The sequence below is a fragment of the Oncorhynchus mykiss genome, chromosome 7 (genome assembly GCF_013265735.2).
Source record: "Oncorhynchus mykiss isolate Arlee chromosome 7, USDA_OmykA_1.1, whole genome shotgun sequence".
NCBI classification, from domain to species: domain Eukaryota; kingdom Metazoa; phylum Chordata; class Actinopteri; order Salmoniformes; family Salmonidae; genus Oncorhynchus; species Oncorhynchus mykiss.
The window spans coordinates 77,783,565-77,809,180 of NC_048571.1; the positions used below are offsets into that span (position 1 = coordinate 77,783,565).

The 25,616-nt window shown below is 43.6% G+C and overlaps 1 protein-coding gene across 3 annotated transcripts in view; it reads left to right on the forward strand.

Annotated features, from left to right (window-relative positions):
• The window catches only part of LOC110528540 (TOX high mobility group box family member 2), a 207,498-nt gene that overhangs the window by 160,997 nt on the left and 20,885 nt on the right, over positions 1-25,616 (forward strand). For 2 of the 3 annotated variants that reach the window (XM_036984125.1, XM_036984126.1), the window contains 2 exons: positions 14,409-14,648; positions 16,965-17,195. In XM_036984125.1, the coding sequence (XP_036840020.1) occupies positions 14,409-14,648; positions 16,965-17,195 (471 nt within the window). The remainder of the gene's footprint in view (positions 1-14,408; positions 14,649-16,964; positions 17,196-25,616) is intronic. The other variant, XM_036984127.1, reaches the window with a different exon arrangement.

Consider the following 25,616-nt stretch of genomic DNA (forward strand, 5'->3'; position numbering starts at 1 on the left):
AATAATAATAAGGCAGAACAGTTGAAACTGGAGCAGCAGCACAGTCAGGTGGACTGGGGACAGCAAGGAGTCATCATGTCAGGTATTCCATGCCAACCCAGACAGGATGACCACATCAGTGAATCAACCCACTCAGGTGACGCACCCCCTCCAGGGACGGCATGAGAGAGCCCCAGTAAGCCAGTGACTCAGCCCCTGTAGTAGGGTTAGAGGCAGAGAATCCCAGTGGAAAGAGGGGAACCGGCCAGGCAGAGACAGCAAGGGCTGTTCGTTGCTCCAGAGCCTTTCCGTTCACCCTCCCACTCCTGGGCCAGACTACACTCAATCATATGACCCACTGAAGAGATGAGTCTTCAGTAGAGACTTAAAGGTTAGGACCGAGTTTGCGTCTCTGACATGGGTAGGCAGACCGTTCCATAAAAATGGAGCTCTATAGGAGAAAGCCCTGCCTCCAGCTGTTTGCTTAGAAATTCTAGGGACAATTAGGAGGCCTGCGTCTTGTGACCGTAGCGTACGTGTAGGTATGTACGGCAGGACCAAATCAGAGAGAAAGGTAGGAGCAAGCCCATGTAATGCTTTGTAGGTTAGCAGTAAAACCTTGAAATCAGCCCTTGCTTTGACAGGAAGCCAGTGTAGAGAGGCTAGCACTGCTCACGTCCTTCTAGAACGATAACCTACCTTTCACACAGAATGGTCATGTCCGTCTAGAATGATAACCTACCTTTCACACAGAATGCTCCTGTCCGTCTAGAATGATAACCTACCTCGGGAATTGTCCGCTTCAAATTCCAAATAGCCCATGGATCCAATGTTCCAACACATGGAATACTTGAATTACTTCCATTATCACAAGCCTTGCCTGTCTTTTCCCTTCGTTAGCATCCAAGGCATCGTCTGCCTATCATACTTTATTACTTTGCATCCCTCTGATGACGCTCAGAAACCTAAAGAACCAGCAGCAGGCCTTTTTTTGCTTTGAGTCTTTAAGCAGCGTATGATTTCTAAATCCACTTTCTTATTAGTGCTCCTGGCCTTTTTTAAATGACCCTCCCGGGTATATGGAAGCTTGATGAGGTTCAGAAATGAATGGAAGGAAAGGAGGAGGGGGAGTAGGGAGGGATGGAGGGAAGAAAAGAGCTTTGAGGAAGAGTGCTGTTTGCGCTTTGCCCCCGAGAGTGAATGAGGAGTTTTCTTTGAGGGCTGGGTGGTAGGCGTTATGGGGGCCGGGTGGTAGGCAGTATGAAGGCTGGGTGGTAGGCGTTATGGGAGCCAGGTGGTAGGCAGTATGAAGGCTGGGTGGTAGGCGTTATGAGGGCCGGGTGGTAGGCAGTATGAAGGCTGGGTGGTAGGCAGTATGAAGGCTGGGTGGTAGGCATTATGAAGGCTGGGTGGTAGGCATTATGAGGGCCGGGTCGTAGGCAGTATGAAGGCTGGGTGGTAGGCGTTATGAGGGCCGGGTGGTAGGCAGTATGAAGGCTGGGTGGTAGGCGTTATGAGGGCCAGGTGGTAGGCGTTATGAGGGCCGGGTGGTAGGCAGTATGAAGGCTGGGTGGTAGGCAGTATGAAGGCTGGGTGGTAGGCGTTATGAGGGCCAGGTGGTAGGCAGTATGAAGGCTGGGTGGTAGGCATTATGAGGGCCGGGTTGTAGGCAGTATGAAGGCTGGGTGGTAGGCGTTTTGAGGGCCGGGTGGTAGGCAGTATGAAGGCTGGGTGGTAGGCGTTATGAGGGCCGGGTGGTAGGCAGTATGAAGGCTGGGTGGTAGGCGTTATGAGGGCCAGGTGGTAGGAAGTATGAAGGCTGGGTGGTAGGCGTTATGAGTGCCGGGTGGTAGGCAGTATGAAGGCTGGGTGGTAGGCAGTATGAAGGCTGGGTGGTAGGCATTATGAAGGCTGGGTGGTAGGCGTTATGAGGGCCGGGTGGTAGGCAGTATGAAGGCTGGGTGTTAGGCAGTATGAAGGCTGGGTGGTAGGCGTTATGAGGGCCGGGTGGTAGGCAGTATGAAGGCTGGGTGGTAGGCGTTATGAGTGCCGGGTGGTAGGCAGTATGAAGGCTGGGTGGTAGGCAGTATGAAGGCTGGGTGGTAGGCGTTATGAGGGCCGGGTGGTAGGCAGTATGAAGGCTGGGTGGTAGGCAGTATGAAGGCTGGGTGGTAGGCGTTATGAGGGCCAGGTGGTAGGCGTTATGAGGGCCGGGTGGTAGGCAGTATGAAGGCTGGGTGGTAGGCGTTATGAGGGCTGGGTGGTAGGCGTTATGAGGGCCGGGTGGTAGGCAGTATGAAGGCTGGGTGGTAAGCAGTATGAAGGCTGGGTGGTAGGCGTTATGAGGGCCAGGTGGTAGGCAGTATGAAGGCTGGGTGGTAGGCATTAGGAGGGCCAGGTTGTAGGCAGTATGAAGGCTGGGTGGTAGGCATTTTGAGGGCCGGGTGGTAGGCAGTATGAAGGCTGGGTGGTAGGCATTATGAGGGCCGGGTTGTAGGCAGTATGAAGGCTGGGTGGTAGGCGTTATGAGGGCCGGGTGGTAGGCAGTCTGAAGGCTTGGTGGTAGGCGTTATGAGGGCCGGGTGGTAGGCAGTATGAGGGCCGGGTGGTAGGCAGTATGAAGGCTGGGTGGTAGGTAGTATGAAGGCTGGGTGGTAGGAGTTATGAGGGCCAGGTGGTAGGCAGTATCAGGGCCGGTTGTTAGGCAGTATGAAGGCTGGGCGGTAGACAGTATCAGGGCCGGGTGGTAGGCAGTATGAAGGCTGGGTGGTAGGCAGTATGAAGGCTGGGTGGTAGGCAGTATGAAGGCTGGGTGGTAGGCAGTATCAGGGCCGGGTAGTAGGCAGTATCAGGGTCGGGTGGTAGGCAGTATGAAGGCTGGGTAGTAGGCAGTATGAAGGCTGGGCGGTAGGCAGTATGAAGGCTGGGTGGTAGGCAGTATCAGGGCCGGGTAGTAGGCAGTATCAGGGTCGGGTGGTAGGCAGTATGAAGGCTGGGTAGTAGGCAGTATGAAGGCTGGGCAGTAGGCAGTATGAAGGCTGGGTGGAAGGCAGTATGAAGGTCGGGTGGTAGGCAGTATGAAGGCTGGGTGGAAGGCAGTATGAAGGTCGGATGGTAGGCAGTATGAAGGCTGGGTGGTAGGCAGTATGAAGGTCGGGTGGTAGGCTGTATCAGGACCGGGTGGTAGGCATTATGGGGGCCGGGCATTTGGCGATATGAGGGCCCAATAGCTGGATGACTGGCTCCCCTACTACCTAAGGTGTGTTTGCTGTTGAAGTATCAGTCTCGAACGCAGCCCTAATTAAAGCTGTCACGGCTGGGTGCCTGCAGAGATAATGTTCTATTATTATAGTAATTTGTTTCAATTAAACGCTCAGTGATTTTACAATAACAATTGTGAATCTCAGTCAGTGAGACATCACTCTCAAACAGGTTTGCACCAATCAGGGAGGGTGTGAACAGGGGGATTGAAGGCTTAGTTAGTCTGGGCAGTAAAGTAGGGGCGCTATTCAATCACACTGCGTTTGTACATTGTGTGAAAATGCTTTCTTCAGCCAAAGGAATACATTGAGACCATCCTCCGCTCATGCTGTTTCTCTGTTTGACATGACAATGCTATGTATGGCCACACATACTGACAATGCTATGTATGGCCACACATACTGACAATGCTATGTATGGCCACACATACTGACAATGCTATGTATGGCCACACATACTGACAATGCTATGTATGGCCACACATACTGACAATGCTATGTATGGCCACACATACTGACAATGCTATGTATGGCCACATATACTGACAATGCTATGTATGGCCACGCAAACCGACAATGCTATGTATGGCCACGCATACTGACAATGCTATGTATGGCCACGCATACCGACAATGCTATGTATGGCCACGCATACTGACAATGCTATGTATGGCCACGCATACCGACAATGCTATGTATGGCCACGCATACTGACAATGCTATGTATGGCCACACATACTGACAATGCTATGTATGTATGGCCACACATACTGACAATGCTATGTATGGCCACACATACTGACAATGCTATGTATGGCCACACATACTGACAATGCTATGTATGGCCACATATACTGACAATGCTATGTATGGCCACGCATACCGACAATGCTATGTATGGCCACATATACTGACAATGCTATGTATGGCCACGCAAACCGACAATGCTATGTATGGCCACGCATACTGACAATGCTATGTATGGCCACGCATACCGACAATGCTATGTATGGCCACGCATACTGACAATGCTATGTATGGCCACGCATACCGACAATGCTATGTATGGCCACGCATACTGACAATGCTATGTATGGCCACACATACTGACAATGCTATGTATGTATGGCCACACATACTGACAATGCTATGTATGGCCACACATACTGACAATGCTATGTATGGCCACACATACTGACAATGCTATGTATGGCCACATATACTGACAATGCTATGTATGGCCACGCATACCGACAATGCTATGTATGGCCACGCATACTGACAATGCTATGTATGGCCACGCATACTGACAATACTATGTATGGCCACACATACTGACAATGCTATGTATGGCCACGCATACTGACAATACTATGTATGGCCACACATACTGACAATGCTATGTATGGCCACACATACTGACAATGCTATGTATGGCCACATATACTGACAATGCTATGTATGGCCACGCATACTGACAATGCTATGTATGGCCACGCATACTGACAATGCTATGTATGGCCACACATACTGACAATGCTATGTATGTATGGCCACACATACTGACAATGCTATGTATGGCCACACATACTGACAATGCTATGTATGGCCACGCATACCGACAATGCTATGTATGGCCACGCATACTGACAATGCTATGTATGGCCACACATACTGACAATGCTATGTATGTATGGCCACACATACTGACAATGCTATGTATGGCCACACATACTGACAATGCTATGTATGGCCACACATACTGACAATGCTATGTATGGCCACATATACTGACAATGCTATGTATGGCCACGCATACCGACAATGCTATGTATGGCCACGCATACTGACAATGCTATGTATGGCCACGCATATTGACAATACTATGTATGGCCACACATACTGACAATGCTATGTATGGCCACGCATACTGACAATACTATGTATGGCCACACATACTGACAATGCTATGTATGGCCACACATACTGACAATGCTATGTATGGCCACACATACTGACAATGCTATGTATGGCCACGCATACTGACAATGCTATGTATGGCCACGCATACTGACAATGCTATGTATGGCCACGCATACTGACAATGCTATGTATGGCCACGCTTACTGCAATCCTACCATTCCAATACAATACTACAACGAGCAAATAGTCCATGCATAGTGGTGGTCCAGTCAATGTTATTGTATAGTATTTAATCAATCAGTCAAATGTATTTGTAAAGCCCTTCTTACATCAGCTGATGTCACAAAGTGCTGTCCAGAAACCCAGCTTAAAACCCCAAACAGCAAGCAATGCAGATATAGAAGCACAGTGGCTAGGAAAAACTCCCTAGAAAGGCCGCAACCTAGGAAGAAACCTAGAGAGGAACCAGGCTATGAGGGGTGGCCAGTCCTCTTCTGGCTGTGCCGGGTGGAGATTATAACAGAACATGGCCAAGATGTTCAAATGTTCATAGATGACCAGCAGGGTCAAATAATAATAATCACAGTGGTTGTCGAGGGTGCAACAGGTCAGCACCTCAGGAGTAAATGTCAGTTGGCTTTTCATAGCCGATGTCTCTAGAGAGTTGAAAACAGCAGGTCTGGGACAGGTAGCACATCCAGTGAACAGGTCAGGGTTTCATAGCCGCAGGCAGAACATTTGAAACTGGAGCAGCAGCACGATATTAGTATTGGCTCCTAAAAGTGGTCCTTTGTAGCTCTGCTGGTTTAGAATGGTGGTTGTAACCTCGGGTTAATGGGTTCGATTCCTGGGCCCACCATTTTATGTAAAATATGCATTGGATTGCATGTGTTATATGTTCATATTGTCTCTTTAGCCCTCTAGTTATTGGGTCCTAAATACAATTACACATATGGAGATGATTTGAATCATGTGAATTCATTCTTAGGACAAAAAGTAAGAAGTATCCATTCCATACTGCCTCTCTCTGTGAAGCTCTAGCTCTGTAATTTCCTTCAATGTGGTATTACAGTTGCTGGTCAGATCTCCTTAGCTAAATCATATGGTGCAGGCAATCTGAGCTGCGACGAAACCATTTCAAAGGTAAAGCTAGAGGATCATAAGCTTTCTGATGTCCCGTCATAATTGGAAAGCTTTTGTTATTTGACTCTCATTTCACTATGATGCACAGGATGTGAATACAAAACATGGCAACCATAACAACAGCGGAGAGAGGGAAACAGATTTGCCCCAAAGTTTTGTCCTGCTTGCCTTTGCATCACAGTTAGGGTCAGCTGGCTGTTCATTCTGGACGTTGGAAATGCAATATCAAACTGTCTGAAGGCTTTGTGTGTGTGTATGCATACATACATGTGTTTGTGTGACTTTTACATCCAGAAGTGTAAAAGAATAAAGCAAAATTCTCCTTTCACAATGGAGATGGCTAATTTATTACATCATCGCCCTATTAGAATGAAGAGAACATGTTGTCTGTCTGTCCTGGTGGGGATGCGAGTCAGACAGTAATGGCCAAATGAAGCCTGTTACCCAGACAGCACCCCCCCCCCACGTACAGCGATGATACCGTTTACGAATTAGCATACAGTACCTATGGCAACAGGCAACCTTTGTGAGACTCCGTCATAATGTTTGTACAGCCATCACCCACCTACTTTATTTAGCTCAGGGTGACTGCTTTCTCTCTCTCTCTCTCTCTGAGTCTGAAATGGCAAACAGAAAACACTCCAAAACATTTAATAAAAGTGCCTTAAAGATAACTATTTGGTTAGACAACTGTTGTGTAATTATGTGACTGGTGATCATGTCGCGTTGCACTAATAGGGTTTCTACATGTACTGTATAGAGGTTCTTCATTATGGTGTTCATATCTTAATGCCGTGAAATGTAAAAGGTAATACTCTACTGAACAGAAATATAAAACGCAACATAAAGTGTTGGTCCCATGGTTCATGAGCTGAAATAAAACATCCCAGAAATATTCAATAAAACATTTCTCTAAAATTTGTTTACATTTCTGTTAGTGAGCATTTCTCCTTTACCAAGATAATCCATCCACCTGACAGGTGTGACATATCAAGAAGCTGATTAAACAGCATGATCATTACTCAGGTGTACCTTGTTCTGGGGACAATAAATGGTGGTCACACCAGATACTGACTACGCCCCTCTGATCCACACCCCTGCCTTTTTTAAAGTTATCTGTGACCAACAGATGTGTATGTGTATTTCCAGTCATGTGAAATCCATAGTTTAGGGCCTAATGAATATATTTCAATTGACTGATTTCCTTATATGAACTGTAACTCAATAACATCCCCAACAATTGTTGAGTTTATATTTTTGTTCAGTGTATTAACAAGACGCGTTCTGTACTGCTCCTTAGTTTTTAGAGGGCCAAATTCAATTTCTTTGAATTGACAACATGCAAAAGAAACTACAGTGTACGCTGTATATGTTTACCTTATACATGGATGAAACCCCTTAGTTTAAATTGACACGATGCTTCTGCTGTTTACTTCTCAATGTACCTTTTGCTCCCATAATTGCTATTTTCTTGTGTTGGCGTGGTTTTGGTGATTGCACAAGGGAATACAGTCGATACAGTGTTTGCACACACCATCAGAACCCAATGCAAGGTGTACTAACCTTGGTGCATTTATTCAACTCATTTCTCACAAAGAGATGCCTTTTATTTGCAATATATGAGGAGAAGAGAATATATTTTAGAAATGAACTATTTTAAGAGTTTAGATTTGTAATAAATTCACAGTCTGAAGCTCCTGACATGTATAAATACTACAACATCCTGCTTTCCAAGTGATTGATCAACTAATCAAAATCAGGTTTATAAGGTCATATTTTGTATAATATTACTATCTGACTTTTATGCCCCATATTTTACATTTGGGCACTCAGCTTTAGTGAAAAGGGAACTAGAATTTAAGCAAATGCTACGAAGAACCAGTTAGAATATGAATAGTGGCAAAATGTGTCTATTACTGCATTCCAAACAAATATCATGAATTATTCATGTTTGATTGAAAGGGAAATGATTGAGTAGTCTGCTATGGCCTCTTCTTCCTCAAACAATAAGAATTAGATAGGTAATTCCTCTTGTTCCAAGAACCCCGCCACAGTTCTATTAAAACAGATAGATCCAAATAGGAAACTACAGAGGACCCCTGTACCTTACCACTCTACTACTTTTCTGTTCCACAGGTCTCTTTTGTTTGTTTATATGAAGCATAGTGTGCTCAGATTAAAGGGTGATCATTTCACCCAGAGGCTGTTGCTATGGAAATAGGTCTGCAGTAGTTATAATAGGCCATTCATGTTTGATTAATTGTTTTTTCAACGCTTCTTGGTTTGTGAAGACCCTTAAAGAGCATCTCCACCGAAAATGGATAATTAATGGATTTTTTTTTTCCTTTCTCTTTTTTTGCTAAAGCTATTCACCATGTTTGAAAAGTGGAGTGATGGTGTTTTGAATTATGATTTGAGTTTGGAAAATACTGTTTTGTGTTGGGGTGAGGTTAAAATACGGTTATTTGAAATGCAAGAGGAATGTCTTTGTTCAGGCAGCTTTTTGTAAGCTGCTGCTGAGGGAAACAAAAAAAATCTTACGTCCTGTAAATATTTTTGGGGTTTTCAAAGCATAGAGTCTGTTAAACATTACATTACCAGTACATTTTATTCTCAGCAACCTACTGGGGCCAATTATGATTACAGCGCTGTAGACCCTTCATCTCAGAGGCTCTACTTGTGTTGATCAAGATCTCATATGCTAGGGCCCCTGCAATTAGATCTTTTTAGCACAGCACTAATGTGGAATGTATTATTTAACTCATGAATGTTTAACAGGGCTTATAAATGCTAGTTGATCACTTTCTGATCTGTAAATTGACAAACATTCCCAAGTTATGCTTGCATTACGGCCTGCTTTGGCTCGTGTATGTCCTGATAGATTTTGAATGTATTTTTATTGTAGATCTGTTAGACTACTAAGGGTGTTACTTCATGAGGACTCTCTTTAATCAGTTGAAAGCATGTATCCTCCTTTAAATGGGTCAACTTCCAAAAATTAACTTGGAAGTGCAGTATTTTTTCTACTTAAATGACCAACCAGAGTAATTTTAGTCTATAGGCTAATGTTCTATGAGCAGAGCTTGTGCTGTGAACCATCCTGGTAGTGGAAAATCAGACTAAACGTTGACCATGTTGTGCTCTGAACCATCCTGGTAGTGGAAAATCAGAGTAAACGTTGACCATGTTGTGCTCTGAACCATCCTGGTAGTGGAAAATCAGACTAAACGTTGACCATGTTGTGCTCTGAACCATCCTGGTAGTGGAAAATCAGAGTAAACGTTGACCATGTTGTGCTCTGAACCATCCTGGTAGTGGAAAATCAGACTAAACGTTGACCATGTTGTGCTCTGAACCATCCTGGTAGTGGAAAATCAGACTAAACGTTGACCATGTTGTGCTCTGAACCATCCTGGTAGTGGAAAATCAGAGTAAACGTTGACCATGTTGTGCTCTGAACCATCCTGGTAGTGGAAAATCAGACTAAACGTTGACCATGTTGTGCTGTGAACCATCCTGGTAGTGGAAAATCAGAGTAAACGTTGACCATGTTGTGCTCTGAACCATCCTGGTAGTGGAAAATCAGAGTAAACGTTGACCATGTTGTGCTCTGAACCATCCTGGTAGTGGAAAATCAGACTAAACGTTGACCATGTTGTGCTGTGAACCATCCTGGTAGTGGAAAATCAGACTAAACGTTGACCATGTTGTGCTGTGAACCATCCTGGTAGTGGAAAATCAGACTAAACGTTGACCATGTTGTGCTCTGAACCATCCTGGTAGTGGAAAATCAGAGTAAACGTTGACCATGTTGTGCTGTGAACCATCCTGGTAGTGGAAAATCAGAGTAAACGTTGACCATGTTGTGCTCTGAACCATCCTGGTAGTGGAAAATCAGACTAAACGTTGACCATGTTGTGCTCTGAACCATCCTGGTAGTGGAAAATCAGAGTAAACGTTGACCATGTTGTGCTCTGAACCATCCTGGTAGTGGAAAATCAGAGTAAACGTTGACCATGTTGTGCTCTGAACCATCCTGGTAGTGGAAAATCAGACTAAACGTTGACCATGTTGTGCTGTGAACCATCCTGGTAGTGGAAAATCAGACTAAACGTTGACCATGTTGTGCTCTGAACCATCCTGGTAGTGGAAAATCTGACTAAACGTTGACCATGTTGTGCTCTGAACCATCCTGGTAGTGGAAAATCAGACTAAACGTTGACCATGTTGTGCTGTGAACCATCCTGGTAGTGGAAAATCAGACTAAACGTTGACCATGTTGTGCTCTGAACCATCCTGGTAGTGGAAAATCAGACTAAACGTTGACCATGTTGTGCTGTGAACCATCCTGGTAGTGGAAAATCAGACTAAACGTTGACCATGTTGTGCTCTGAACCATCCTGGTAGTGGAAAATCAGACTAAACGTTGACCATGTTGTGCTCTGAACCATCCTGGTAGTGGAAAATCAGACTAAACGTTGACCATGTTGTGCTCTGAACCATCCTGGTAGTGGAAAATCTGACTAAACGTTGACCATGTTGTGCTCTGAACCATCCTGGTAGTGGAAAATCAGACTAAACGTTGACCATGTTGTGCTCTGAACCATCCTGGTAGTGGAAAATCAGAGTAAACGTTGACCATGTTGTGCTCTGAACCATCCTGGTAGTGGAAAATCAGACTAAACGTTGACCATGTTGTGCTCTGAACCATCCTGGTAGTGGAAAATCAGACTAAACGTTGACCATGTTGTGCTCTGAACCATCCTGGTAGTGGAAAATCAGAGTAAACGTTGACCATGTTGTACTCTGAACCATCCTGGTAGTGGAAAATCAGACTAAACGTTGACCATGTTGTGCTCTGAACCATCCTGGTAGTGGAAAATCAGACTAAACGTTGACCATGTTCTGCTCTGAACCATCCTGGTAGTGGAAAATCAGAGTAAACGTTGACCATGTTGTGCTCTGAACCATCCTGGTAGTGGAAAATCAGACTAAACGTTGACCATGTTGTGCTCTGAACCATCCTGGTAGTGGAAAATCAGACTAAGCGTTGACCATGTTGGCTCTGAACCATCCTGGTAGTGGAAAATCAGACTAAACGTTGACCATGTTAAGCTCTGAACCATCCTGGTAGTGGAAAATCAGAGTAAACGTTGACCATGTTGTGCTCTGAACCATCCTGGTAGTGGAAAATCAGACTAAACGTTGACCATGTTGTGCTCTGAACCATCCTGGTAGTGGAAAATCAGACTAAACGTTGACCATGTTGTGCTCTGAACCATCCTGGTAGTGGAAAATCAGAGTAAACGTTGACCATGTTGTGCTCTGAACCATCCTGGTAGTGGAAAATCAGACTAAACGTTGACCATGTTGTGCTCTGAACCATCCTGGTAGTGGAAAATCAGAGTAAACGTTGACCATGTTGTGCTCTGAACCATCCTGGTAGTGGAAAATCAGAGTAAACGTTGACCATGTTGTGCTCTGAACCATCCTGGTAGTGGAAAATCAGAGTAAACGTTGACCATGTTGTGCTCTGAACCATCCTGGTAGTGGAAAATCAGAGTAAACGTTGACCATGTTGTGCTCTGAACCATCCTGGTAGTGGAAAATCAGACTAAACGTTGACCATGTTGTGCTCTGAACCATCCTGGTAGTGGAAAATCAGACTAAACGTTGACCATGTTGTGCTCTGAACCATCCTGGTAGTGGAAAATCAGAGTAAACGTTGACCATGTTGTGCTCTGAACCATCCTGGTAGTGGAAAATCAGACTAAACGTTGACCATGTTGTGCTCTGAACCATCCTGGTAGTGGAAAATCAGACTAAACGTTGACCATGTTGTACTCTGAACCATCCTGGTAGTGGAAAATCAGAGTAAACGTTGACCATGTTGTGCTCTGAACCATCCTGGTAGTGGAAAATCAGACTAAATGTTGACCATGTTGTGCTCTGAACCATCCTGGTAGTGGAAAATCAGACTAAACGTTGACCATGTTGGCTCTGAACCATCCTGGTAGTGGAAAATCAGAGTAAACGTTGACCATGTTGTGCTCTGAACCATCCTGGTAGTGGAAAATCAGAGTAAACGTTGACCATGTTGTGCTGTGAACCATCCTGGTAGTGGAAAATCAGACTAAACGTTGACCATGTTGTGCTGTGAACCATCCTGGTAGTGGAAAATCAGAGTAAACGTTGACCATGTTGTGCTGTGAACCATCCTGGTAGTGGAAAATCAGACTAAACGTTGACCATGTTGTGCTGTGAACCATCCTGGTAGTGGAAAATCAGAGTAAACGTTGACCATGTTGTGCTCTGAACCATCCTGGTAGTGGAAAATCAGACTAAACGTTGACCATGTTGTGCTGTGAACCATCCTGGTAGTGGAAAATCAGACTAAACGTTGACCATGTTGTGCTCTGAACCATCCTGGTAGTGGAAAATCAGACTAAACGTTGACCATGTTGTGCTCTGAACCATCCTGGTAGTGGAAAATCAGACTAAACGTTGACCATGTTGTGCTCTGAACCATCCTGGTAGTGGAAAATCAGACTAAACGTTGACCATGTTGTGCTCTGAACCATCCTGGTAGTGGAAAATCAGACTAAACGTTGACCATGTTGTGCTCTGAACCATCCTGGTAGTGGAAAATCAGAGTAAACGTTGACCATGTTGTGCTGTGAACCATCCTGGTAGTGGAAAATCAGACTAAACGTTGACCATGTTGTGCTCTGAACCATCCTGGTAGTGGAAAATCAGAGTAAACGTTGACCATGTTGTGCTCTGAACCATCCTGGTAGTGGAAAATCAGAGTAAACGTTGACCATGTTGTGCTCTGAACCATCCTGGTAGTGGAAAATCAGAGTAAACGTTGACCATGTTGTGCTGTGAACCATCCTGGTAGTGGAAAATCAGACTAAACGTTGACCATGTTGTGCTCTGAACCATCCTGGTAGTGGAAAATCAGAGTAAACGTTGACCATGTTGTGCTCTGAACCATCCTGGTAGTGGAAAATCAGAGTAAACGTTGACCATGTTGTGCTCTGAACCATCCTGGTAGTGGAAAATCAGACTAAACGTTGACCATGTTGTGCTCTGAACCATCCTGGTAGTGGAAAATCAGACTAAACGTTGACCATGTTGTGCTCTGAACCATCCTGGTAGTGGAAAATCAGACTAAACGTTGACCATGTTGTGCTCTGAACCATCCTGGTAGTGGAAAATCAGACTAAACGTTGACCATGTTGTGCTCTGAACCATCCTGGTAGTGGAAAATCAGAGTAAACGTTGACCATGTTGTGCTCTGAACCATCCTGGTAGTGGAAAATCAGAGTAAACGTTGACCATGTTGTGCTCTGAACCATCCTGGTAGTGGAAAATCAGAGTAAACGTTGACCATGTTGTGCTCTGAACCATCCTGGTAGTGGAAAATCAGACTAAACGTTGACCATGTTGTGCTCTGAACCATCCTGGTAGTGGAAAATCAGACTAAACGTTGACCATGTTGTGCTGTGAACCATCCTGGTAGTGGAAAATCTGACTAAACGTTGACCATGTTGTCACCTGGGGGTCCCAAATGATCCTGATGATGTCATACAGTGGCAAGACGCCTCCCATCTCACTTTGAACATACTTTGAACATTATGTGATTTATTCAGTTGGGTTTGGAACAGATAGTCTTTGATTGCTGATTGTTGGTGTGATTGTTGGTGTGGTTGCTGGTGTGATTAATGATACTGTATGTTGTTCAAGGTCATTTGCACCTCAGCACTAGACTTGACATTTAACACATCAAATCTTGCCTCAAAGCACAATCAAGATAAAAATGGCCAGAAAAGTGCAATTTAGTGGAGGAACTCATGGTGTGTGTTTCAATTGTGACTGAGGAGAGTGGGAAAATCAAGATAAGTTGGCTTCCGACCAGTCCTAAGGAGATCAGTGGGACCAGTGAACCTGGGAACGACACACTCACTTTCTCTGATCTCCTACCTACCGCTTTCCCTCCTTAACGCAGGCGCCAAGTTTTTAAGTTTTTAGGCAAATTGGGAAAATACTGTACAAGTGATGAAGTTAAAGTAGTAAAGCTGGTCTTCTTCTCTCACCCAGATCCAGGAGATGACTCGCCACGACGGCTCACATTATGACCTCAGCCGTCACAACCCCCATCTGATAAACATGTCACCTAGGATACTGTCCCATCAGCCCATGAGTGCACTGTCTCAACTGAACTCTCAGGTTGGCCGGAGCGCTCTTACCCATGGTTCTCCCTCACCTCCTGGAAGTAAATCAGCCACACCCTCTCCCTCGAGCTCTACACAGGAAGAGGAAACCGATTCCCACCATAAGGTACTGATGTGGCAATGCTTCTTTGATTTCGCTGAATCTAGGGAAAGTCAGGGTGTTGCTGTCGTTGGTATTGGGTGTTGCACGGCTGAAGGAAATTGTCAAATAGTGGTTAATCTATAACTAGATTTTTTTTCAGACAGGATTGTGTGAATTTGTGTATGTATGTATGGCAGAATGACAGTGATTTTATGGCAATTATTCAACAAGCTAGTGTATTTCTGAGAGCCTACGTATCTCCAATCTCATAGGTAATAAAGGACCATCTGGTGTTTTTTTAAATATTGGCTTCAAATCCTAGTTCAAACTGAAAGTAATGCAGCTTTTTATTTTTTATTTTTGTTATAATTGTTTTGCTGTCTAAATTATTTCACTTGAATTGTTCCCGTAATGTGGGATTTGCTGAGAATCTGTTATCACCATGTCACCTCCTTAATTGCACATTGTTAATTGTCACATCAAGAAAGGATCATGGACAAACAACTTCTCACTCCCTTTCCAGTTATGTTGTGGATCATTTTGTTTAAATTCCCTTGTTGCTTTATATATGTTCACATAACTGGTATTGTTGCTGTTCTCTAGGCCCTCTCCATAGCGATTAACAGAAGCTCTGTTCAATTCTTTATATTGCATCAATGGCAACAGGGATGCATTTGGATGTTTTTGTCTGTATTCGTCTGTAATACGTCTCTATTAAATATGGGAGATAGAACTTGAGGCAACGTACTGTAGTTCCAAACCAAATGTCTTGAAGCAGCACTCTTCTATATTGTGTACTGTAGTGTTCTAGACCTCTACACACCTATCAATAGATGTGTTTCTCCGCTGTGGGGTAAACAAGTTGAAAAGGACAGGAAAGCTTGAGGGAGTATATGTGTGCCTCAATCCCTCACAGCTCTTTCATTTGAAACAAGGACACAGGAATAAATACTCAATAAGTGACATTAATTTAATTTATGTAAATCCATACAACAGAGCATACAGAAATGACTCACCAATCAGGGCTCTCATTGGATTTGTTTCCATTAACCTGGGGGATTAGAACAGAAGAACATGAACGTGTAATTGAATCCGGGGGTTTCTATAGTGTTGTTGCATATTTATCAGCCTCAAGCACAGAGTGATACAACGTTAGACCGGCACATTTTCTGCAACACAATATTTTCTCCACCATACAAGCTCCCCACTGTGCATGACTGTCCATGTATGAATAAAAAACGATTACCATCAGTATATAATTCCATTAGCCTCCAATGTATTCAACATCCACATCAAAGCTAGTAGAAACAGAGGTGATTTTGAATACATTTTGCTCCGTTGCACAAAAGTTGGAATCTATTATCGTAATGAAACTCTTTAAAGAAGACTGCCGTCGGGAATGTTAGGTGAGAAATGTACAGTTTTACCTAGTCCGGGGAGAAATGCGTTTGTGTTGTTTTGATAAATCATTTTTGACAATGTAAACAACGTATTGCTGAAGAAAAACGCCCAGTTTAAGTTGGAATGGATAATGGTAGTGTTATATTAGGTTTGAGAGACTGAATCTCAGTTTATTTTCATAGAGTACAATTCAAAGCAAAAGAGTATCATACTGTAAATACATGTTCTTACAAGTAAATACAATGTTCTGTGTTTGATGTGAACAGGTTTAGCTTGTGACATTGAATGTTTCTTTCCTGAGAATTCTAAATCAAACCGAGTACTACTTTAAATCGTAGTTTAAGAGGGGAGTTGTTTGCAATTTATTTTTTCACTGTGGATGTCTCAATTACTTGCAATGGATTTAATCAAACAAGTCATTACGATGAAAATGGAGTCTAAATGAGTTTTCTTTTGTTTTTCGCAGCAAAAGTTCATAAACATTATTGTCTATTAACTTAGTAAGTAAGATAAGAGGTAAGTCATACTTATGCTTACACTGGACTGGCAACTCATCTCTTGATGTTGGAGATGCAAGCTTGTTTGAGCTGTCTGGTGGGCATTGACACGGATGAGTTGGCACACTGACCATGTTCATTTGTCTACGTGAGGCAGTGAAACGTTACCAACGGAAGGAGCTGTGCACTGAGGTGTGAAGTGAGAGGAGTGGGGAGTGTCTTGTCACTGTGTTCTGTTGCTCTCCTCAGGTAGTAGAGAGGAGAATGTACATAATGATAGCATACCATTGTGGAGAGCACTGTCGAAAGGGAACAGTTGATACTGCGTTTCTTACCCGTGTCATACAGTATAATTCTCTGTGAGTGAGCAGTTGTCTTATTGTTCAGTCTTCAAACAGAAAGACAGGAGACAAATGCATAGTTTTTTTAAATCTTCTTCCAGATGACGGGCGAGAAGCGGCCTTCCTCAGAGATGATGAAGCCCAAGACCAAACCGCAGAAGAAGAAGAAGAAAAAGGACCCCAACGAGCCGTCGAAACCCGTGTCGGCCTACGCCCTCTTCTTCAGGGACACCCAGGCGGCCATCAAGAGCTCCAATCCCAACGCCACCTTTGGGGACGTGTCCAAGATCGTGGCCTCCATGTGGGACAGCCTGGGAGAGGAGGCAAAACAGGTGCACACCAATACATACACGTTTATACACACACACACTGAACACAAACACCAATACATACACGTTTATACACACACACACTGAACACACACAAGGGGTGGCAGGGTAGCCTAGTGGTTAGAGTGTTGGACTAGTAACCGAAAGGTTGCAAGTTCAAACCCCTGAGCTGACAAGGTACAAATCTGTCGTTCTGCCCCTGAACAAGGCAGTTAACCCACTGTTCCTAGGCCGTCATTGAAAATACGAATTTGTTCTTAACTGACTTGCCTAGTTAAATAAATAAAAGATACATACATGTTTATACACACACACACCAATACATACACGTTTATACACACGCACCAATACATACATGTTTATACACACACACACTGAACACACACACCAATACATAATTCTGGACTGGCAACTGACACGCTGATCACACACACACCCACACACTCCGAAATGAGTGGATCAAGTCCAACAGTCCTGGCCAAAAGTTTGGAGAATGACACAAATATTAATTTTCACAAAGTCTGCAACCTCAGTTTGTATAATAGCAATTTGCATCTACTCCAGAATGTTATGAAGAGTGATCAGACGAATTGCAATTAATTGTCAAGTTCCTCTTTGTCATGCAAATGAACTGAATCCCCCAAAAATATTTCCACTGCATTTCAGCCATGCCACAAAAGGACCAGCTGACATCATGTCAGTGATTATCTCGTTAACACAGGTGTGAGTGTTGACGAGAACAAGGCTGGAGATCACTCTGTCATGCTGATTGAGTTTGAATAACAGACTGGAAGCTTCAAAAGGAGGGTGGTGCTTATAATCATTGTTTTGTCAGTCATGGTTACCTGCAAGGAAACACGTGCCGTCATCATTGCGTTGCACAAAAATGCCTTTTCCAGGCAAGGATATTGCTGCCAGTAAGATTGCACCTAAATCATCCATTTATCGGATCATCAAGACCTTCAAGGAGAGCGGTTCAATTGTTGTGAAGAAGGCTTCAGGGCGCCCAAGAAAGTCCAGCAAGCGCCAGGACCGTCTCCTAAAGTTGATTCAGCTGAAGGGATCAGGGTACCAGCAGTACAGAGCTTGCTCAGGAATGGCAGCAGGCAGGTGTGAGTGCATCTGCACGCACAGTGAGATGAAGACTTTTGGAGGATGGCCTAGTGTCAAGAAAGGCAGCAAAGAAGCCACTTCTCTCCAGGAAAAACATCAGGAACAGACTGATATTCTGCAAAAGGTACAGGGATTGGACTGCTGAGGATTGGGGTAAAGTCATTTTCACTGATGAATCCCCTTTCCGATTGTTTGGGGCATCCAGAAAAAAAGCTTGTCCGGAGAAGACAAGGAGAGCGCTGCCATCAGTCTTGTGTCATGCCAACAGTAAAACATCCTGAGACCATTCATGTGTGGGGTTGCTTCTCAGCCAAGGGAGTGGGCTCACTCACAATTTTGCCTAAGAACACAGCCCTGAATAAAGAATCGTACCAACACATCCTCTGAGAGAAACTTCTCCCAACCATCCAGGAACAGTTTGGTGACGAACACTGCCTTTTCCAGCATGATGGAGAACCTTGCCATAAGGCAAAAGTGATAACTAAGTGGCTCGGGGAACAAAACATCAATATTTAGGGTCCATGGGTAGAAAACTCTCCAGACCTTAATCCCATTGAGAACTTGTGGTCAATCCTCAAGAGGCGGGTGGACAAACAAAAAAAAAAAAAATTCTGACAAACTCCAAGCATTGATTATGCAAGAATGGGCTGCCATCAGTCAGGATGTGGCCCAGAAGTTAATTGACAGCATGCCAGGGCAGATTGCAGAGGTCTTGAAAAATACTCTTTGCATCAACTTCATGTAATTGTCAATAAAAGCCTTTGACACATGAAATGCTTGTAATTATACTTCAGTATTCCTTGTAACATCTGACAAAAATATCTAAAGACACTGAAGCAGCAAACTTTGTGGAAATTAATATTTGTGTACTTCTCAAATGTTTTGGCCACGACTGTATGTATGTATATATATGATAAGATATATGATCAGTGAAACACAACATAAAGGTACACAACAGGGGCAACCTTCACTTAAGTTGTTTCTTCTAGCCAGAACCATGGAGGCCTACAGTATATTGAACAAACAGTGTATTTTTTTACCTTTATTTAACTAGGCAAGTCAGTTAAGAACACATTTTTATTTTCAGTGACAGCCTAGCCTAGTGGGTTAACTGCCTGTTCAGGGGCAGAATGACAGATTTGTACCTTGTCAGCTGGGGGATTTGAACTTTCAACCTTTAAGTTACTAGTCCAACTTTCTAACCACTAGGCTACCCTGCCACCCCGGCAATAATCCCAATGTAGCTAAATGTCAGTAAACACAGTCATCTCTAGCCAACACCTCACGCGTCTGTCAGAACACGAGCTCCATAGAATCCCCTGTCAATGAGAAGAAATGTTATATTCACACAGTCGTCACAGAAAACAATAGTTGAACCAACAACAAACCTTAGACAATCATCTTTGTTCTCACCATAAAGGGGGAGGCAAAATAAAGGCTCATGTCAAAGAAAATCAATATCTCATTTGTAGTCACAAATAGTAGCACATCCATCAACCTTAAAGTGATAGTTCACTTCAAAATCAAAATGTGTCAGAAGTTTCCAGACCTCGTCCATATAGCTGCATCTACGCTACCGATGTTGTGGATATGGACTGATCCCATTAATAGATCAATTTTTAAGCCTGATAACATCTGATGAACTTTGATTTCGGGCTGAACTGTCAACTTAATATCTAATTTATTAGTATCTGTCCATTTCAGCCCATGGGAGGGGTTTGTAGAAGAAATGAATGCTCCCAGATTGTTTCAATGCCGTCTGTTTTTAATGGCATGACGAGCAGTGAAAGGGCATCATGAATGTCATGAAAATGTCCTTATTTGCCTTGATTTGAACTTTGAACTGTGGAACACATACAGGTCATGTCCATGCATTTCATTTTAATATTTAGCACCTTTATTTACCAATAAATGGTGAATACTGTGAAACACGACACCATACAAATTGCACCATAGATTAAAAGGGTTGGAAACAAAACAACCAAAGACTAGATACCATATGGAGAGCTCTATCTGCAAAAATATTATTCTGAGATAATTGGCTTTAAAGTTCCGAACCCTCATTGGTTTGAATGGTATCAGCAATGTTTATCTTGTATTCTTTTGAACTTAACAACATGCATTGCAGTATTTACAGTACAGTGCAGTGCATTCGGAAAGTATTCAGTCCATTTGACTTTTTCCACATTTTGTTACGTTACAGACTTATTCTAAAATGTATTAAATTGGTTTTATTGCTAATTTATAAAATATTCCAAACTAAAATATCAAATTTACATAAGTATTCAGACCCTTTACTCAGTACTTTGTTGAAGCCCCTTTGGCAGCGATTACAACCTCGAGTCTTCTTGGGTATGACGCTACAAGCTTGGCCCACCTGTATTTGGGGTGTCTTCCATTCTTCTCTACAGATCCTCTCAAGCTCTGTCAGGTTGGATGAGGAGCGTTGCAGAGATGTTCGATCGGGTTCAAGTCCGGGCTCTGGCTGGGCCACTCAAGGACATTCAGAGACTTGTCCCCAAGCCACTCCTGCGTTATCTTGGCTGTGTGCCTAGGGTTGTTGTCCTGTTGGAAGGTGAACCTTCACCCCAGTCTGAGGTCCTGAGCGCTCTGGAGCAGGTTTCCATCAAGGATCTCACAGTACTAGTCTCCCAGTCCCTGCTGCTGAAAAACATCAAAACAATTCTGCTACAGTATATAGACAGGTGTGTGCCTTTCCAAATCATGTCCAATCAATTGAATTTACCACAGGTGGACTCATCTCAAGGATGATCAATGGAAACCGGATGCACCTGAACTCAATTTCGAGTCTCATACCAAAGAGTCTGAATAGTTATGTAAATAAGGTATTTCTGATTTTTCTTTTTAATACATTTGCAAATAAAAAAAGGTTTTTGCTTTGTCATTATGGGGTATTTTGTGTAGATTGCTGAAGAAAACATTTTATTGAATCCATTTTAGAACAAGGCTGTAACGTAGCAACGTGGAAAAAGTCCATGGGTCTGAATACTTTCCGAAGGTAGAGAACATTGAACAGAACAAGGCTAATGTAAATAACTACATTTAGACAAAATGCAGATATAACCTTATAGTCCCAAGCTCTCAATATGCTTATTTGATGCATGGTTTATGTGACGCATGGTTTATGTGATGCCTGGCTAATGTGATGCCTGGCTAATGTCATGCATGGTTTATGTGATGCATGGCTTATGTGATGCCTGGTTTATGTGATGCATGGTTTATGTGATGCCTGGCTTATGTGATGCCTGGCTTACGTGATGCATGACTTACGTGATGCATGGCTTATGTGATGCCTGGCTAATGTGATGCATGGCTAATGTGATGCCTGGTTTATGTGATGCCTGGTTTATGTGATCCATGGCTAATGTGATGCCTGGCTAATGTGATGCATGGTTTATGTGATGCATGGCTAATGTGATGCATGGCTAATGTGATGCCTGGTTTATGTGATGCCTGGTTTATGTGATGCCTGGTTTATGTGACCCATGGTTTATGTGATGCCTGGCTTATGTCATGCATAGCTTATGTGATGCATGGCTAATGTGATGCATGGCTTATGTGATGCCTGGCTTATGTGATGCATGGTTTATGTGATGCCTGGTTTATGTGATGCCTGGTTTATGTGATGCCTGGTTTATGTGATGCCTGGTTTATGTGATGCCTGGTTTATGTGATGCCTGGTTTATGTGATGCCTGGTTTATGTGATGCCTGGTTTATGTGATGCCTGGTTTATGTGATGCCTGGTTTATGTGACCCATGGTTTATGTGATGCCTGGCTTATGTGATGCATGGTTTATGTGATGCCTGGTTTATGTGATGCATGGCTTATGTGATGCCTGGCTTATGTGATGCATGGTTTATGTGATGCCTGGTTTATGTGATGCCTGGTTTATGTGATGCCTGGTTTATGTGATGCCTGGTTTATGTGATGCCTGGTTTATGTGATGCCTGGTTTATGTGATGCCTGGTTTATGTGATGCCTGGTTTATGTGATGCCTGGTTTATGTGATGCCTGGCTTATGTGATGCATGGTTTATGTGATGCCTGGTTTATGTGATGCATGGCTTATGTGATGCCTGGCTAATGTGATGCATGGCTAATGTGATGCATGGTTTATGTGATGCATGGCTAATGTGATGCATGGCTAATGTGATGCCTGGTTTATGTGATGCCTGGTTTATGTGACCCATGGTTTATGTGATGCCTGGTTTATGTGATGCCTGGCTTATGTGATGCATGGCTTATGTGATGCATAGCTTATGTGATGCATGGCTAATGTGATGCATGTCGTGTATGAAGGAACGAGATGTTATTCATGAAGTATATACTCAATGTAGATCTCATTATTACACATCAATTACAATGGCAATGCAAGCGCAGTGTAATTACTGTGGATACTCTTTCCCATAGAGTTACAGCAATGTCAAATTTAAGAAACTTGGACACCATAGCAACAAATGAGATAGTCTGATGATGTCGGTCCAAAACAAGAGTGTTATTTTTAGAATATCCACTCGGGCAGGGACCTATTGCGTGTCAAATAAAAGCACCTGTCTCTATGACAAAGTGCATCGCCATCGCACACCGTAAGTGTGTTTTTCCCCAAACCTACTTTATACAGCTGGACATTGGGAGGCTGGGTGTCCTTTTATTTGCAGTTAATTCTTGCCTCCTTCACCAGGCCCTCTTCAGCATGAATCTTCATTTTGCTCCTGACACCCTTGAATGCGAATTCTTCATTTCCTGCACTTTTATTTATATCTGTTGCCCTGGTGATTTGATCATGCTGAGAATACTAGATTAGCAATTGCCTCGTCCTTGAATCCGCCTCAAGGACATCTGTTCCTGAAATGTTATTGTTTGCTGGGTTCTTAACCCTCTGGTGTCCAGGCTCTTTCAACATTTTATGTTCAACACTCTCTTTTCTGATGTAATTTTATTCTCCAAACAAAGATTACATTGCAAGGGATTTGTCCTTCACAGGAGGATTATCTGTAAATAAAAAATAAATAATAATAATAATAATAAAGACTGTTAAAGGGAAACTCTTCCGTTGAAATAATCATTTGATATGTTGTCCTATACAGTGTACTCAATTGGGTTGTGCTGTCATGTGTTAAATCACCTTCTTTAGCCCACAACGGCCAAATCAACTTGAGATGATGATACAGATCATCATGATACAAAGTTGATGATTACACATACAGAGATTATGCAAAGGGGAGGAGCTTCTTCCTCTGAGTGACACCATAAATTCTATTAAAAACACTTTCAAACTGATGATTGCTGTTTCTTCTAGAGTTTGACTGTTGTCAGTTCTACAGTACTGATGAGGTGTACTTTCATGCCACAGACCCTCTGGAGCCAGCATAACTAGAATGTAAACACATTCCCTTGCCACAGACATATTTGTTTTAACAAATGAATGCCCTCTGTTTCCAATTACCTGTGTTAGAAAACAAGCCATTCCCAATTGAAATAATAAGATAGCAGCACTGAATCTTATTTAGTATCAGATTTATCAACATCATAAACTATGTTATTCTGTGAGCTCGGTTCACGTTTAGTTATTTTGTACTGCATGACTTATTGTTCGCCAAGCTGTGCTTGAGCATATTAGAGGCATCTTTTTTAATGGATTTTATGTTCATAGCCCCATCGGAAACTTTTCTCATATAGAGTATTTCATCCCCTGAGGTCTGTGGTCTAAGATCAATCGGTGTATTTGTCTTTGTTATTCCTCAAGGAATAATTCCTCAAGGTTGTTATTCCTCAATGTGTTCCAGCCCCCTCCCAAAATAATTTCTTTTTTATTTTTTGTTGTTCAGATTCAGATCAATCCCCAGTTTTACGGCTATAAAAGAAAAACAGTTAGAAAGGGGAAAGAAGTGCTTAGCTTTATTTAATTGAGTCTGATGTGTTGTAGATGTGCTTCCGTGAAAGGTCAGAAGAGAGAGAGAAACACAGTCGTTCTGGCAAAAGACAAGCTTTTGAACCTAACCCTCTCTATATCTCTTACTCCCCTTTCTGCATCTCTCTCTCTCTCTCTCTCTCTTTTCTCCATCTCTCTTTCTTTCTAACTATTTCTTAATTGCTCTACCTCCTTTAATCCCCCTCTTCCTCTCTTTTTTCCACCCTATTCTCCTCTCCCTCGCCCCTACCTCCTTCAATTAGCTCTCTCTTTCCCTTTCCCCTCTCCATGACCCTGCCTCCTTCAATTTCCCCTCTCTTTTCCCCTCTCCCTCTCTTTCTCCCTCCTCCCCATCCTCTTCTTATCTCTCCCTCCGTCTATCCCTTCTCTGTCTCTCCCTATCTCCCCCTCTGTCTATCCCTTCTCTCTCTCTCCCTCTGTCTATCCCTTCTCTGTCTTTCCCTCCATCTATCCCTTCTCTGTCTCTACCTCTGTCTATCCCTCCTTCTCTGTCTCTCCCTCTGTCTATCCCTTCTCTGTCTCTCTCTATATCTCCCTCTGTCTATCCCTTCTCTGTCTCTCCCTATCTCTCCCTCCGTCTATCCCTTCTCTCCCTCTCCCTCTCCCTCACCTTCTCCCTCCTCCCCAACCTCGCCCTCTCTCTGTCTATTCCTTCTCTGTCTCTCCCTATCTCTCCCTCAGTCTATCCCTTCTCTGTCTCTCCCTCTGTCTATCCCTTCTCTCCCTCTCCCTCTCTTTCTCCCTCCTCCCCAACCTCGCCCTCTCTCTGTCTATCCCTTCTCTGTCTCTCACTATCTCTCCCTCTGTCTATCCTTTCTCTCCCTCTTCCTCTCCTTCTCCCTCCTCCCCAACCTTGCCCTCTCTCTGTCTATTCCTTCTCTGTCTCTCCCTATCTCTCCCTCAGTCTATCCCTTCTCTGTCTCTCCCTCCGTCTATCCCTTCTCTCCCTCTCCCTCTCCCTCTCTTTCTCCCTCCTCCCCAACCTCGCCCTCTCTCTGTCTATCCCTTCTCTGTCTCTCACTATCTCTCCCTCTGTCTATCCTTTCTCTCCCTCTTCCTCTCCTTCTCCCTCCTCCCCAACCTTGCCCTCTCTCTGTCTATCCCTTCTCTGTCTCTCCCTATCTCTCCCTCAGTCTATCCCTTCTCTGTCTCTCCCTCTCTCTCCCTCTGTCTATCCCTTCTCTGTCTCTCCCTCCGTCTATCCCTTCTCTGTCTCTCCCTCCGTCTATCCCTTCTCTGTCTCTCCCTTCGTCTATCCCTTCTCTGTCTCTCCCTCCGTCTATCTCTTCTCTGTCTCTCCCTCAGTCTATCCCTTCTCTGTCTCTCCCTCCGTCTATCCCTTCTCTGTCTCTCCCTT